This window comes from Pristiophorus japonicus, chromosome 11 (assembly GCF_044704955.1).
Source record: "Pristiophorus japonicus isolate sPriJap1 chromosome 11, sPriJap1.hap1, whole genome shotgun sequence".
Lineage (NCBI taxonomy): Eukaryota > Metazoa > Chordata > Chondrichthyes > Pristiophoridae > Pristiophorus > Pristiophorus japonicus.
In genome coordinates, this window is record NC_091987.1 from 74,824,708 (window position 1) to 74,841,984 (window position 17,277).

The window sequence follows — 17,277 nt, forward strand, 5'->3', positions numbered from 1 at the left end:
CTGCGATCTGTGCTGCTGTAACTGACTTAGTTACGATTTTTCTAGGCCAGTTTTTTTTTACATCAAGGGTGGGGTGGCGTTCCCTCATGTCTGCGCCGAATTTTTTCAATTGTTCGCAGTTTGGCCAACATTTTTTCTCTTAGGTTGGCTATTCCCGAAAAACCTTCTGGTGAGCTAAGAAAACCAGTGCACATTCAAAATCTGCGCCGAAAGACGCCATTGTTTTTAAATCGAAGATTTTGGAGGGAGTCAAGAACACTGTCGAAATCAATAATAAAGTTCAACTTTTTTTTAACCTGTCAACGTAGAAGTGTAAATTTGTTGGATTTCAGAAGTTTTCTCATTTTTTTACTCACTCACACACACCACCAGCAAACGTCTTGAAGCAGGGCTGAAGGGTTGTAGGTAAGTATGGGGGCAATACTGACAATGCATCATGGTGCTACGAAGGAGACAATTGATTTGACTTCATCGCATCAGGAACATCAGGCGTTTGTACCTCCACCTGAGTGATGCAGACTGTGTCAGAAGGCTGCGTTTCTGCAAAGAAGTTGTAAGTGAGAAACATAGAAACATAAAAAATAGGTGCAGGATTCCATCCCGGGATGAACCTTCACTGCACTCCCTCAATAGCAAGAATGTCCTTCCTCAAGTTAGGAGACCAAAACTGTACACAATACTCCAGGTGTGGCCTCACCAAGGCCCTGTACAACTGTAGCAACACCTCCCTGCCTCTGTACTCAAATCCCCTCGCTATGAAGGCCAACATGCCATTTGCTTTCTTAACCACTTGCTGTACCTGCATGCCAACCTTCAATGACTGATGTACCATGACACCCAGGTCTCGTTGCACCTCCCCTTTTCTTAATCTGTCACCATTCAGATAATAGTCTGTCTCTCTGTTTTTACAACCAAAGTGGATAACCTCACATTTATCCACATTATACTTCATCTGCCATGCATTTGCCCACTCACCTAACCTATCCAAGTCACTCTGCAGCCTTATAGCATCCTCCTCGCAGCTCACACTGCCACCCAACTTAGTGTCATCCGCAAATTTGGAGATACTACATTTAATCCCCTCGTCTAAATCATTAATGTACAATGTAAACAGCTGGGGCCCCAGCACAGAACCTTGCGGTACCCCACTGGTCACTGCCTGCCATTCTGAAAAGTACCCATTTACTCCTACTCTTTGCTTCCTGTCTGCCAACCTAGAAACATCAGGAGGACTGCTTTGTCAGTTGAAGTGAAGGTTACAGCTGCACTTTCATTCTATGCCTCCGGATCGTTTCAAGCTACAACTGGAGATGTGTGCGCCATCTCTCAACATGCAACACATGTCTCCATTCGCCAGGTCACGGCTGCACTGTACGCAACGTAGGAATGACTTCATAAAGTTCCCCATGACTGCCCAAGCAATCCATGACAGAGCTGTGGGCTTCTCCAGGATTGCTGGCTTCCCAAAGGTACAGGGCTGCATTGATTGTACCCACATCGCCTTGCGAGCACCTTTGAAGGATTCCAAGATGTACAGGAACATCAAAGGCTTCCACTCCATTAATGTGCAACTCGTGTGTGATGACATGCATCATATCATATGTCAGTCAATGCAAGATACCCTGGCAGCACCCATGATGCGTTCATCCTACGCAACACCGTTATATCTGCCATGTTTCAGCAGCAGCCAGAAGGGCACAGCTGGCTACTGGGAGACAAAGGGTACGGCCTCGCCACCTGGCTCATGGCACCTCTACGCGTAACCCAGACGGAAACTGACCGTCAATACAACATGTCGCACATTGCAACGCGCAGCATCATTGAGGGGACCATTGGCATATTGAAACAGTGTTTCCGATGCCTGGACCATTCCAAAGGCTATTTGCTGTACTCCCCTGAGATTGTCAGTCAGTTCACTGTTGTGTGCTGCATGCTGAATATCTTAGCCATCATGAGGCAGCAGCACCTGGTAGTGGAAGACCCACCTGCGGTGAGAGTGGCTGATGATAATGATGTGGAAGATGCAGGTGACGAGCAGAAGGAGGACGATGAGGAAGCCATGCAAGTGCCTGAGGCCGAATCACGACGACGGAGGAGGGCGGGTCATCGTGCTCCTTTAACGATTGCTCGAGCCTTGCGCCAGCAGCTCATCCATGAACGTTTTACTGAAGCATGAGGGCTCAGAGAACTATTCCACATGGACATGTTTACTGTTTGGAGCTGTTCCGTAATGTTGTGTTGTGTTAATGGAACATGATTCAGTTTTAATGTAAAATATATTTTATTCAAAAGTTTACAATGTATTTAACTTTAATAAAATTATTCTTGTATTAAACTGTACTTTTATATCAGTAAGATCACTTAAAAACTTGTAACTTTACATAACTTACAAAAAATTTTAATTTGAGAACAGTTACAACAGTAACAATAATAATAACATCAGCAGCATAGAAAGGCTGCACCCATCTCTCCTCCCCCTTATTCTAACACCGCCCGCTGCGCTTGGTCTTGGACACTCTACCACCCTGCCCGCAGGCGGTGGCACAGTGTTTCTGGGCTTTATACCAAGCTTATTCTTTTTAACATCTCGGGTACTGAGCACCTCTTGAGGGTGGGGGGGCCTCAGCGTCAGGCAGAAAGTTGGAGGGCCCTTCAGAGACTGGTGTGGGGATTGGAGTGGGAGTGACAATTGATTCTGTCAATGGACGCGGGGTCAGGGCGTGTTCCCTTATTACAGTCGCTAACTTCAACATACCATCCCTCATGCACCCTGACAGTATCTCAACGACCTGCAACATTCCCTCCCTCATGTTGAGCAAAACTGTCTGAACTATCTGCTCCTATTTCTTAAGTTCTTATGTTAACATTGCCTCCCTCATGGTCAGTGACGTGGTTTGTACTCCCTCTGACATTCCCTCCCTCTTGGCCACTATTCCCTCACTGATGGTCCCGGACATCATTCCCATTTTTCGTGTCATTGTTGTTACTTCTCCCGACAGTCCCGCTACCTCATCACTCACCCCACTGATGGCGTCCAGGAGTGATCGGGTAAGGTCCAATGACATCATCTGAATCACATCTGTTAGATCCTGCACCTCAGGAGAGTGCGGTCAAGCTCTCCTTCCCCTCCTACCCACGGGTGTGCCTCGCTGCATAACACCACTGGGACCCGCAATCTCGGAAGATGTGAAACCATGGTATGTCCCACCAACACTCAAACCACTAGTCGTGGAAGGGGCTGTCACCTCCATGAGCGGCACCTCCTCCAAAGTCAGCACAACAGTGGAAGCTTCATCCAGCTCCATCCCCTCCCCCTCACCCCCATGGATGGATTGGAAGATGTTCTCTTCAGGCTCATCCGCGTCTGAATCATCATCTGCTCCGTCGGGTTTGGCTTCAAATTCTGCAAAATATAACACAACAGTCAAATGGTTAGCAGCAGAGGAGTGGGCAGGATGGGTGGCATGAGTAGGCTCACACATCGCAGGCCAGGCAGCAGGTTGATTTGAAGGGCCACAATGAATTTGAAGGACTTACCCTCTCCCTCGAGTGTGGGCCCAGCCTGTGCAGTGATGGTTGCTTTTTTCCAGGTAGGGCCCATCAAAGCAGCGACCCTCTCTTCCAAGGGTGTCAGTGGGTGCAGATTTGCTGGGCCTCCTCCTGTTCGAGTTCTTTCCCTTTTATTATGTGTCGCCTTCCTCTGCAAAGATGAAAATGCAACTTTTTAGAGAGGGTGTCTTTCTGCTGGGTGGGACATATACAGCTGATCACATTTACAGTTGCATTGAATAAATGAAAATATTATTTACATTAACTACTTGACTAAGGTCCTGCCATTTCTTTTTACACTAGCCTCCAGATCTCGTGGTGGTCACCCCAGCGCAGTGATCTTCTGCAACTTGGTTCCAGCGTTTCTTCATTTAATTTGGTGGAAATTTTATGTGACCCCTGCTGGTGTCCAGCTCCTGCCGTCTGTTCTCAATCCAGTAACTAGTGCCTCCACTTCTTCCTGTAAAAAATTCTTGGTCCTTGCACTGTGTTGCATCTTGTATTGCTGCAGCTGCAAGTTTTCCAATGCTCTCACAGCACTCCTTCTCTCGCACACAACTGGCTCTTTAAAAATGGCCAATTGCCAAATCCGAGCTGTGCGTCCATTGGAACGACGTCAAAAACATAACTTTTACCGCGCATGCGCAGAAGGTAAGGCTTCGTTTTTTGGCGCAGACAGCAGGCTCCACCCTCCAAGGCAACTCCACGGTGCCAAATTTGAATTATACATCGGGGAAACTTTGGCAAAATATTTCTGGCCGAGAAAAACGGGCTCAACTCTGGCAATACGCCAGAAAACGGGCTTGGGGAAAATTGAGCCCTATATTTGGAGGAGCAAATTCCCTCTGAAGAAACACTGACACTTGCACCATTCTTCACAAGCACCAGCACAGAAATGTTTACTCGGGGTAGGATAAATAGCAAGTTAGAAGGGTCTGTACTTGGTGAATTGCACAGAACAAGTGAGCAGAAACAAGGGCTAGTGGAAGGGACAGCCTAGGCGACAGCTTACTAGATGGATGACATGCTCAGCTCCTAGCTATGCTGAGGAGCCCAGCCTTCAAAAGAAAGCTATTTTCTGCACAGATACGGTTGTACAAGATATTATAAAGCTTGTCTAGAAGCAGTCGCACCATATCTGAGAATGTGGAAGAACTTGCAGCTTGTGTGACACAGGGCATTGTTACTCTGCACTCTACCTTGGAGCATGTGGACATCTACAGATGCTGCAGACAGACACTCGCACCAGGAGTCTGGTCACCAGCGCTTGAAACTTTAATCGAAGCTGAAACTGTTCCCATTAGGCTCTGGATTGCACCATCTCAATCACCTTGGAAAGGCTGGACAACTGCATGGATAGGAGTTTTGATCACATAGCCGATCTTCTACAGTCTGTTCTCCATCAGATCAGTGGGAGTAATAAGTAGCTACTCATTAGTAGCTACTGACCACAAGCATCTCAAATGGCATTCACTTTCTGTTCACAAATATTACTTTCGATAACACATTATATGTCAGTTTTTATAATGGAAATTTCCCTTGTAAGCATTTATAATGAAAAATCCTATGTTAGCAATGTAAAGTCCTGTCCCTGCAGTACAGACTCACACGAATCATATGCTGAAGTCAAGGTCACTCAGGATCTGCATCTTTATTACACAGCTCTCGAATGCCGTACTTGCCTGAGACCTGTCCTTATATACTTGTCTGGGACAGGTATCCAGTGTCTCCTGCAAGTGCGTACCCCTGATGGTAAGGTAAGCTTGTGGTTACAGGTCATCTCTAGTTACAGTCATGTATAGCATGGTAAGTTACAGTCATGTATAGCATGGTAAGATACAGTTATGTACAGTAGTGTGAGATACATGACATCACCCTCCCCCAAGGTCTTATTGTCTTTATAGGTTCAGTCTCTCAGGTGGTCTACGCTCTCGCGTGGAGCGTCTGAGTTGTGGTTCAGTTGTTTGCCTTGGTACCTGTTTTTCTTTCGGTGTGATTGCTGGTATCTCGCTTGGACAGTCTGTTTCATTCAGTATGATTGTTGGTGTCTCGCCTGGGCTGTCTGTTGGGATTGCCCTTTCCTCAGGTTGTTCCCTCTGTCTGTCCACCAGGTGTGGTGTGAGTTCCACATTGTAGTCTGCTTCTGGTTCCGCAGTGTTGTTGGTAAATCTACTTTTGACTTGGTCGACATGCCTCCGGCAGGTTTGGCCATTGTCCATTTGTACCACCAGTAGCCTGTTTCCTTCCTTGCCTGTTACTGACCCTGCAAGCCATTTGGGACCCCTGCCATAGTTTAGCACAAACACTTTGTCCCCTATCTCATTCCACCTCCCCCTCGAATTTCGGTCATGGTACTCAGTTAGCTTACGGCGCTTTGCCTCAACGATTTCATGCATGTCTGGGAGGATTAATGAGAGCCTTGTCTTTAAGGTCCGTTTCATCAATAGTTGCGCGCAGCGAACTCCAGTCAATGAATGCGGACGAGATCTGTATGCCAGCAGCAGTCACGACAGGCTACCCTGCAGCATGCAACCTTGGATTTTGAGCATGCCTTGTTTAATGATCTGCACTGCTCGCTCCGCTTGAACGGTGCCGTCCTAACTTGATTTATGCCGTGGTCACTCATAAAATCTTGGAATTCTGCGCTGGTGAAGCACGGACCATTACCACTGACCAATATGTCAGGAATGTCGTGCATTGCGAACATGGTGCCAAGGCTCTCCACAGTGGTGGAGGTGGTGCTCGAGTTTAAAATGGTGCATTCGATCCACTTTGAAATTGCATCTACAACTACGAGGAACATTTTGCCCATGAATGGGCCCGCGTAGTCTATGTGCACCCACGACCACGGTTTGGTGGGCCAGGGCCAGGGGCTCGGGGGCCTCCCTAGGGGCATTACTGAGTTGGGCACAAATGGTGCACCGTCGGACGCAGAGCTCCAAGTCCGCGTCAATGCCAGGCCACCAGACATGGGATCTGGCTATGGCCGTCATGAGAACGATCCCCGGGTGCTCACGGTGGAGCTCCCGGACAAATGCCTCTCTGCCTCGCAGAGGCATAACTACTCGGCTGCCCCACATCAGGCAGTCTGCTTGTAGTGACAGCTCATGCATGCGCCTATGGAAAGGTTTGATCTCCTCCAGGCAGGCATCGCGAGCCTCTGCCCAGTCACCAGTTAAGACACATCTTTTTACTAGGGATAACGTGGGGTCGCTGGTTGTCCAGGCTCTGATTTGGCGAGCCGTCATGGGCGAACCTGTGGACTCAAAGGCATTGATTGCCATGACTATCTCACAGTCCTGTTCGTCAGACCCTTCCGTAATCACCATGGATAACCTGCTAAGCACGTCGGCACAGTTGTCTGTGCCTGGTCTGTGCCTTATGGTGTAATCGTAAGAGGCCAGCAGGCGTGCCCACCGTTGAATGCGCGCCGAGGCGTTGGCGTTTATTGCCTTGCTCTCGGATAGTAGGGACGTGAGGGGCTTGTGGTCGGTTTCTAACGTGAACTTGGCCCCGAAAAGGTATTGATGCATTTTTTTGACACCATACACGCACGCGAGCGCCTCCTTCTCCACCATTCTGTACCCGCGCTCCGCCCGTGAAAGTGACCTGGAGGCATAAGCTATGGGTTATAATTTGCCCGCACTATTGACATGTTGTAAAACGCACCCGATCCCGTTCGCTGACTCATCACATGTAAGAACTAGCTTTTTACCTGGATCAAAGAAAGCCAAAACACTGTTGGAACACAGAAAGTTGCGTCCCTGGGCGTCCCCCCAAAACCAATCGCACCCCTTTCTGAGTAGCACATGGAGAGGCTCCAGCAGCGTGCTTAAGTTCTGCATAAAGTTCCCAAAGTAATTGAGCAACCCGAGAAAGGCGCGCAGTTCTGAGACATTCCGGGGCCTGGATGCCAGGCGAATTGCTTCTGTTTTGGACTCGGTTGGGCGGATTCCATCAGCGGCAATCCTTCTGCCCAAAAATTCAACCTCGGGCGCGAGAAACAGGCACTTGGATTTCTTGACTCTTAGGCCTACCCGATCCAACCGCTTTAGTACTTCCTCCCAATTGCAGAGATGGGAATCGGTGTCCCTGCCCGTGATAAGTATGTCATCTTGAAATACAACCGTCCCCGGGATGGACTTGAGCAGACTCTCCATGTTGCGCTGGAATATAACAGCTGCCGACCTGATGCCGAATGGACATCAATTGTACATGAAAAGGCCTCGATGTGTGTTGATGGTGGTGAGTAGCTTAGACTCGTTGGTCAATTCTTGCGTCATATACGCAGATGTGAGATCTAGTTTTGAGAAAAGTTTTCCTCCAGCCAATGTGGCAAATAAGTCCTCCGCTCTGGGCAGCGGGTATTGGTCCCGTAGGGAGACTCTGTTTATGGTAGATTTGTCGTCCCCACAGATTCGTACGGATCCATCAGGCTTCATGACTGGGACAATGGGACTTGCCCAGTCGCTAAATTCCACGGTTGAGATAATGCCTTCCTGCAGAAGCCTGTCCAGTTCATGTTCAATCTTTTCCCTCATCACATAGGGCACAGCTCTAGCCTTGTGATGGACCGGTCTAGCATCCTGTGTGATGTAGATTTTGACTTTAGCCACTTTGAAGGTGCCCACACCTGGCTGAAAGAGATGTTCAAATCGACTTAGAACTGTTGAGCAGGAGGTCCGTTCCTCTGACGACATGGCGTGAACATCATCCCATTTCCAGTTTAGTTTTGCCAGCCAGCTTCTCCCAGCAGTGCTGGGAAATCTCCGGGGACAATCCACAGGGGTAATCGGTTCACTGTCCTTTTGTGTGTGACTGAGAGCATGGCGCTGCCAAGGACTGGGACGATTTCTTTGGTATAGGTCCTTAGTTTGGTGTCGACCCTTGTGAGTTTTGGTCTGTCTCTTTTGTGCAGCCACAGCTGTTCAAATTGTTGAGCGCTCATGAGAGATTGACTCGCTCCCGTATCCAGCTCCATGTTGACGGGTATCCCGTTGAGTAGGACCCTCATCATTATTGGAGGCGTCTTGTTGTAAGAGCAGTGGCCATTGATCGTGTTGACCCGCTGTACCTCGGTGTCCCGGGTACTGTCCCCACCCTCTTCTGGTCCGCTTTCTGACCCTTCCGATTTGTATACCAGCCGAGCTGCCGTTTTTCTGCACATGCGGGCCAGATGCCCTGTATAGTCGCAGTTTCTGCAAACAGCATGCTGAAATCGACACCCCTTTGATAAGTGCCTTCCCCCACATCTCCAGCACAGATCGCTTCCATTGTTTCCAAAGGATGAGCTGCATCTGGCTGATCTCTCTTGAGCTTCTCACAGTTTGTACTTGATTGCTCGCATTGTGGGTTGATGAGGTGTGAACAGCCATTCATGTGGCCCTTGATGGCTTCTGGCGCCACTGCCTGCTGTTGAGGGCCTGCTCTCCTGCCTTTGTCTGTGTGTGGGGGTAGCAGCTTGTTTCACGCTGTGAACCCCTTGTTCTGATGTTTTGTTAGTTGTCGTACCCACAGTGTAGATCAACCTCGTTTCTTCTTCTCCTGCCAAGAATGTCTGTGCAACCAGTGCTGCTGCCTCTACAGTCAAGTTCTTGGTCTCTATGAGCTTTCGGAATATGCTTGCGTGGCCTATTCCTTCAATAAAAAAGTCTCTCAGTACTTCTCTCCTTAGTTCATCAGAGAACTCACATAAGCTAGCCAACCTCCGAAGTTCCGCCACGAAGTTGGGTATGCTCTGGCCCACACAGCGTCTGTAGTTGTAGAACCTGTGTCTGGCCATGTGTAGGCTGCTCGCTGGCTTCAGGTGCTCAACTCTTCAAACGATTTGCTTGCTGGTTTCTTGGGTGCCAGCAGGTCCTTCATTAAGGCGGATATTTTCGAGCCACAGCTGGTCAAGAGATGGGCTCTTCTCTTGTCTGCCTTATCGTCGCCTAACCAGTCTTTGGTTACGAAGCTTTGCTGGAGCCTTTCTATAAAGTCCTCCCAATTATCTCCAGCATTGTATTTTTCATCTGAGCCCTTGGTCGCCATTCTATGGATTCTGTAATCCCGTAACTCGTCGCCACTGTAAAGTCCTGTCCCTGCAGTACAGATTCACACGAGACACATGCTGAAGTCAAGGTCACTCAGGACCTGCACCTTTAATACACAGTTCTGGAATGCCGCACTTGCCTGAGACCTGTCCTTATATACCTGTCTGGGACAGGTATCCAGTGTCTCCTGCAAGTGCACCCCTGGTGGTAAGGTAAGCTTGTGGTTACAGGTCATCTCTAGTTACAGTCATGTATAGCATAGCATGGTAAGATACAGTTATGTACAGTAGTGTGAGATACATGACAAGCAAGTCACTGTCCCATTTTTTTCGATCACTCAAAACACTTTTTGAAAAACTTTCCCTATGCCATTTTATCCTCAATAACTTAAATTCTAATGTCTAAAATAAGGTTTAAATGCTTTTTAAAATAATTATATATTTCACAATAACATGATTAACTTTACCCATTGATGTATATGTTGTGTCTTTTAATACTTTGATTAAAGTTTCTATTTGAAGGCATCAGCCTCTCAAAAAGCTTGGGCTTTGACATTTTTGCCTCGAGCAATTACCTGAAGTCGATAATGCAGTCTGAGTGTGCAGTATGCAAAATTTCCCAGGAAGCATCCATAGCATTTAGCTAACCAAATAATAGAATGTTTCTCAGTCTCGAATGATTCTATTTGGTTGTTTTTCAAAATTATTTGAAGAAAAGCTACAAGACATATTTGAAAAGCTTTGCTCAGGTAAAGTTTGAGAGAGAAAATAAGAGATGACAAACTACTGATAACACACTGAGGGAACAGTAGCATAGTGGTAATCTTACAGGACTAGTAATCCAGAGATGTGAGTTCAAATCCCACCACAGCAGCTGGGGAATTTAAATTCAGTTAAGTAAATCTGAAATAAAAAGCTAGCATCAATGATGACCATGAAACTACCGGATTGTTGTAAAAACCCATCTAATGTCCTTTAGGGAAGGAAATCTGCCTTATCTGGTCTGACCTATATGTGACTGCAGACCCACAACAATGTGGTTGATTCTTAACTGCCTTCTGAAATGGCCTAGCAAGTCACTCAAGGGCAATTAAGGATGGGCAATAAATGCAGGCCTTGCCAGCAATGCCCACATCAAATTTTGTTGGTTTTGAATGATAAGTACTGTATAAACTTCAGAAATCATATTAAGTTCTCACATGTCTTTCCTCATTCTAACTTGAATTATTTTCTCAAAATAAGTTAAGATTTGAAAGTAACTGAGGCTAATTATCATCTGATTATCATTTCGTTTTTTGTTGACAGTAAAGGGAAACATGCTAATTATTCACATCTGCAAGACAGGGAGAGACACAGATGTGCTCTCCCAGAAACCTATCAAAATATACCAAATTTAGTGTGCGAAATTGCCCCCTTTTTATAGCCCCATTAGCGCCCCACCCCCGAGGCACTAACAGGCAGAGGAGACTTTTCGCCTGGGGGAGGAGGGCGCTACCACTTCCCGGGAAATTGCCCAGGAGTTTGCGGAAGCACTACCATGACATCATCGCCGTGCACAACGACTGCTCTCCGACCCGTGGCGACCCCTTAATGCCCCGCAGTGGGAAAAATAGAGGGCAATTTTGCCCCCTAATAATTTTAAATGAATGGATTAGCAGCCATTTTAAAATAGTGCAGACGAGAAGTTAATCTGAATGCTTAAACTCGGGTTTCCTAACTTTTTGTCGTCTTTTCAATGCTTTGGCACATTTCTTTCTACCTCCCTCTGTACATTTTTCTTTCCCCTCTCCAGTACATAGTTGTACTCTTTGCCCTCTGCTTCCCTTCTTGATCCCCCTTACACTCAGTTTAATCTGGCACCCCACCTTCCCTTCCAATTTCATCCTGGCACTCTCTTCACTCCAGTGTGGCACCAGGCTTCTTCCCCAGTTAACATGGATGCCAATTCCTACCTCCTCCTGCTCTCAGTGATTGAATGCCACTGCATATTGTGAGATTTCCCTCCCACATCATGCAGCGGTGTTCAATCTCTCGCTGTAATGACAACAGGAATTATGACGTGACTGTGACATTGAATGTAGCGGGGGGAAGATGCTGGTACCTACCTCACTCAACATATGTAAACTGGATAGTCCAAGCTCGCGGGCCAGATCTAAATTGTCATCTATTTGGACACTCCTGCTTTAAAAATAACGCAGAGAGGAAGTTAAATCTGTTATTTTGTCAGCAAATTCTGGGCCAAGAATATAATGGGAATCAGAAAGGTACCAGGATTAGCCCAGTTACTCATCTAAAGCAGACACTAGATAATTGGAAAGAGCACTGGAAAAATAAAAATGGGAGAAAAATAATTGACAGCAAAGTGCACAGTTTAAATGCCTGGAGTTACTTTTCACTTGTACACGATGTTGGTATTTGAAATAAAACAATAATTTAAATGTACTGTAGAATTTTCTACGTCTGCAATTTACTATTAATTTCAAAAAGAACTCTTGTATGAATTTACTTTGTCCAGCATTCTTACCCTATAATCTTATTTTTGCATTTAAGGGTGAAAACTCGTCCTGTCAAAATGGCTCCTGGGTACCAGGCTGATCTTGTCATTCAGCTGGTGTGGATCGATGGCGAACCACCTCAGCAGATCACCAGCTTAGCAGTAAGCTCTGCCTATGGCCTGTAAGTAACACAATCATGAAATAATTGTGCCGTTGAATCAGTAAACATTCACGAGCAGGAATCCAGATCTTCAGCCAAACCTTCAAATAAGTAGTTTTCATGTTCTCACGCAATAAAAATGGGAAATTGGGGCTTTTCGATTAATATTCTTAGATCTTTGTTTATTCCTTTTCATTCTCTTTAATGTTTTTCAAGTTTGCCAGTAATGTCAAGAATATATGAACAAATTAATATCTGAATGAAACTCATCTCATCAGTATTAGAGGCTCACAAAATCAGATTAATATGTTTGTGTAATGGGTGATATTTGAGGACATGGATTTAAATCTACTTAATAAATAATAAATAATAAATCTGATAGAATCAAATATTTACTAAATCCAGATTTGTTTGTGACTTAGGCCCTGTACGCCAAGTGCTTGCAGTATTACAACATAATTTATATAACTTTGTCCAATTTGAATTGACATAAGCTTTTGACATAGTAGGGCAATGGTTGTGCGGGTTCAGAAGAATTGGACAATTAGGAGCACAGATTCGGACATGTTTTATGCTCAGTTCCTTCAGCCCATGAATTTCCATCTGGCTGCATTTTGTGTGCCAGAGTTCTTGAATATGTTTTTTGTCATTGTCTTATTAAAGCCAGAATGCATGCAAGATTTTAAATGAATACATGATGCAATTCTCGGGCTTTTGCACTGAGATTGCACTTTTTTTCCTACAATGCTAATTTTGAATGATTGCAAGAGAAGCTTCAAGCTGTTGAGATCTTTAAAGGGAAATAGACTTTGGATTTTCTTCAGAGACTTGAGCACACAATCAAGGCTGACACTTCAGTGCAATACTGAGGGAGTGCTGCACTGTCGAGGGTGCTGTCTTTCACATGAGACATTAAACCATCTGTCCTTTCAGGTGGACGTAAAAGACCGTATGGCACTATTTCGAAGAAGAGCAGTGGAGTTCTTCCTGGTGTACTAGCCAATATTTCTGCCTCTACCAACATCATTAAAAAACATATTAGCTGGTCATTATCATGCTGTTTGTGGAGGTTGCTGTGTGGAATTTGGCTGCCATGTTTCCTACGTTACAACCGTGACTACATTTCCAAAGTACTTAATTGGATGTAAAGCACTTTGGGACATCCTGAGGTCGTGAAACAGATTATATAAATGCAAATCTTTTTGGTTCCAATGTTTACATACAGTGTTTTTTATCAGAATTTGTTTCAATTTTAATATAATATTTGTAAATGAGTTTGTGGATTTATATTATGGGGAAGAATTATTTATTAATTCATTACGGTAAGTTTAGATTTAAACATCCCAAAAGAAAGGACCATTACTTCCCATTAAATCACTGGAAAGCAGACTGCAAGTGAATCATTTACAGGACTACAGCAAAACAGGAACAGATGAAAAAAAAGGAGCTCTTCCACTACCAACTCTCTCAGGAGCTCAGAAAGCCACAAGGCATCTAAGTGGAAGCTGTGTAATCCAATGAGGACAGCAAGTGAAGGTAATGCCAATGATAGGTTTGGTTTGGATATACCTCAAATATAGTATTTCATGATTGAAATAGTGCAACATGAGGAAAGGAATGCCAAGGGAATCAGACACCTAAGCCTCATTTGTTGTCCGTGACATGGCACCAACCATATCTAAAGGCCTTGGCTTATCTGTCTGCCAGTAACACAGGACTACGACCTCTGAAGGTATTGGCCCAGCAAGGAGTCTGCTGCAGAGCTTTATCATCTGCTGCAAGGAATCCTGCAGCCAAGCTCCAACATAGACACAGCACTGCCAATGGCAATCAAGGTCACTACCACCTTCAGCTCTCTGATTCCAGCCCATTCCATGCTCGCACTGCTATATCAGCTAGAAATAACCCTTATATCAGATAGGTGCCTGATGTATTGTTCAGAATGACCAACCCTTTCATCTCCTTTCCTAATGATGAGCAGCAGGCGTATCACTTGGCTGCCAATTTCACGTCTCTGCTGCATTTCAAAAAGGACACAGGAGATCAGGGAAGCAGGTTACTGCTCTTCCTGACCTTCACGCCATGACTCACCCAATGCTATCTCCTCAGCCCACTCTGGAATGTGTGTAGCTATGTTGGTACTTGCAAATATAGGTGAAAGGGATAAACAGGCAATACTTTCAAGCTGCTTTTACAGATCTACAATGACATAAAAGTGGCAAGTAACAATGCTGTATCCAAGAGACACCTTATAATAGAGCTTGCATTACAAGATACTGTATGTGTATGTCGTTTGTTTGGTTGCACATAAGCCACTGTGGGGATGAATAAGAATAAGGCAAGCCTTAAGAACTGGATGGTGTTAGCAGTCAATATCCTTCTATGATTCACAACAATATGTTTCGAGTAAGCACGAGACACTTTGTAGTGTATACGGAACAGACATTATTAATGACTGATTTGAGTGGCTTTTCAGCTTCAAATTCTATCTTTTGAGCTCTCTGAAGAACCATTGAAAACCATGCTCCTTTATAAACCATATTTTGCATACATCAAAGGTACATGTCATAGATACCTCTTGATGTATCTATTACCAAATCCTTTGAAGACAGTCTGTTCATGTAAACCGTTATAGTTTACTCCAAAGCTATTTCCCTCAAACAAGACTTCCTGATGTAACTGTCTGCAACCTCTTTGAAGAATAGGCTTTATCAACAGTCATCTTTCTATACTATAGCTAATGGATACCTCTACCTATGTTTATTACCCAAGCCCTAAAGTTACACTTTAATCATTTATGACTGACTTTATTACTGTCACGTATCTCCTTACTCAAGTACTTCTCGTATCAGAAGGCAAGCTATACATTCCCCACTCAGCACTTCAAAGCCATTCTGTTTATTTTGGAAAACCTGTTGCTCCAAGATACAAAGAAGTTCAACTATTAACCCTTCACTCCCCAAGATGTCCAACATACATCTCTCCAGGATGTCCAACAGATGGTGTTAGCTCATAGTGTGGAGGAGCCTTGCAACTTCACTTTCTCCATCACGGTTGTCCGTGGTAGCCTCTTCCAAGGGAGGCCAGAGCTGATAATTTCTCAGCCTTCCTCCAGCTTGGGTTTGTTCCACTGTTTAGATAACATCTTTCCAGCAGAGAAGTAGTTTTGTATTCATTGTGATTTAAAGCAGCACATGAACAGTGAAAAGCATGTGCTAAAGTTGTAGTCCATCGTGGGTGTCACTAAATGAACATGCTTCATACAACTAAGTTGTGTTACGGTGCTTTTATGTGTCAAGGCTTTCAATTGTAAATTGTATTTATAATTTCTAATCTGTACCCTATGGGTATGCATGACCAGCAACCAAAGATCCGCAATGGTCCAGCACTAAATATGCAACAGATTGCCTCACAACATTGTGACATACATACATACATGGGCCATGTATCTGGTAAATTGAACCATTGGACAGGCTTATCTTGGCAGCTTCCTTCAGATATGAAATCTTCTGCATCTGTCTCAATTCTTGAGGGTACACGGGTACAGCCTGGCTGCCAACTCCTGCCAGACATAGTGCCCTGCTATCCTTGAATTTGCAAATGGCAATCCTCCTCAGATCCACCTTATGCAGCATCATCTCTGTTTCGGCAGACATCAAACAGGGAGTTCAAGCGGTCTACTCCTCTACCAATTGCCCACAAACTCTGTGTCCTGCCTCCACATTTATTGTACTAGCTATATTTTTGGTTAAACAGCACCTGGAAAGACTGAAATATGCATTATAAATATATGTAGCCTTCTTAGAGGTGGTGTAATTTTTGCCTCATTATTGGCCACTTTAAAGTTTCCCATCATCCCTTGTCAGCTGCCGTTTTAAAGACTGCTCAATTTCCTCCCCCTCCTCCAGCAAGATGCCAGCGCTAAGCTCGAGCTGTAAGATTGCTACGTTTTAAATGAAGAAGTCCCAACACTTATCCATTAGTAATTATTCCACCGAGTCTACTTGCAAGTTTCCAGCCCCTACTCGACTGGAAAGAAGAACAATTATATGACAAGATCGGAAAAATCCCATAGAAATTGTCTCCAGTGTCTTTATTCCTGCAATGCATCTTGGGATGGATCACATTATTTATGGAGTCAACCCAATCTTCCACAGAGAGAAGAAAAAATGATATTTTTCCCCCAGTTTTTATATCTCAAGTTTGCAGCACCATCCCACCTTCCCCAAGTATGAAGACTATCGACAATTTGATCCTGGGCTTCCACGAAAGCAACTCTGTACCCTGTTCTTTAAAATTCCACAGTTACTAAACAACAGAAATGTTCTAACTAGTAGGTACATATAGTCACCTGGAATTCCCATAGGTGGGATATCATAGAATGATACAGCACTGTAAAAACCATTCGGCCCATCATGCCTGTGCCAGCTCTTTGAAAGATCGATACATTTGTCCCACTCTTCTCTTTCCCCATAGATCTGCAAATTTTTCCCCTTCAAGTGTTTATCCAATTCCCTTTTGTAAGTTACTGTTGAATCTGCTTCCACCATCCTTTCAGTCAGTGTATTCCAGATCATCATAGCATACTGTGTAAAAAAAAATGTTTCCTTATGTTGCCTTTGGTTCTTTTGGCAATTACCTTAAATCTGTGTCCCCTGGTTACTGACCCTTCTGCAACTGGAAACAGTTTCTCCTTATCACTATTAAAACCATTCATGATTTTTAACACCTCTATTAGGTCTCCCCTTAACCTTCTCTGCTCTAAGGAGAACAACCCCAGTTATTCTAGTCTTTCATCTCGGGTGTCATCCTGGTAAACCTCCTCTGTATCCGCTCCAAAGCCTTGACACCCTTCCTCAAGTGTGGTGCCAAGAATTATACACAATTGGGGAAAAATTGCGGTCGGAGGCTTCCTTCATGCGAACGCCTCCGACGGGAGAAGAATTTATGAAAATACCTGGTGGTCCCGGAGGAACGGAGGATTGCAGTCGGAGGCCTAGTTTCGCAGTCCAGCATATGAGAACATGTCTTCCAGGTAC

The 17,277-nt window shown here is 44.9% G+C and overlaps 1 protein-coding gene across 7 annotated transcripts in view; it reads left to right on the forward strand.

The window, feature by feature from the left end:
* Positions 1-17,277, forward strand: part of LOC139276085 (syntaxin-binding protein 5-like) — a 671,748-nt gene that overhangs the window by 520,855 nt on the left and 133,616 nt on the right. For all 7 annotated transcript variants that reach the window (XM_070893547.1, XM_070893550.1, XM_070893548.1 and 4 more), the window contains exon 17: positions 12,134-12,259. In XM_070893547.1, the coding sequence (XP_070749648.1) occupies positions 12,134-12,259 (126 nt within the window). The remainder of the gene's footprint in view (positions 1-12,133; positions 12,260-17,277) is intronic.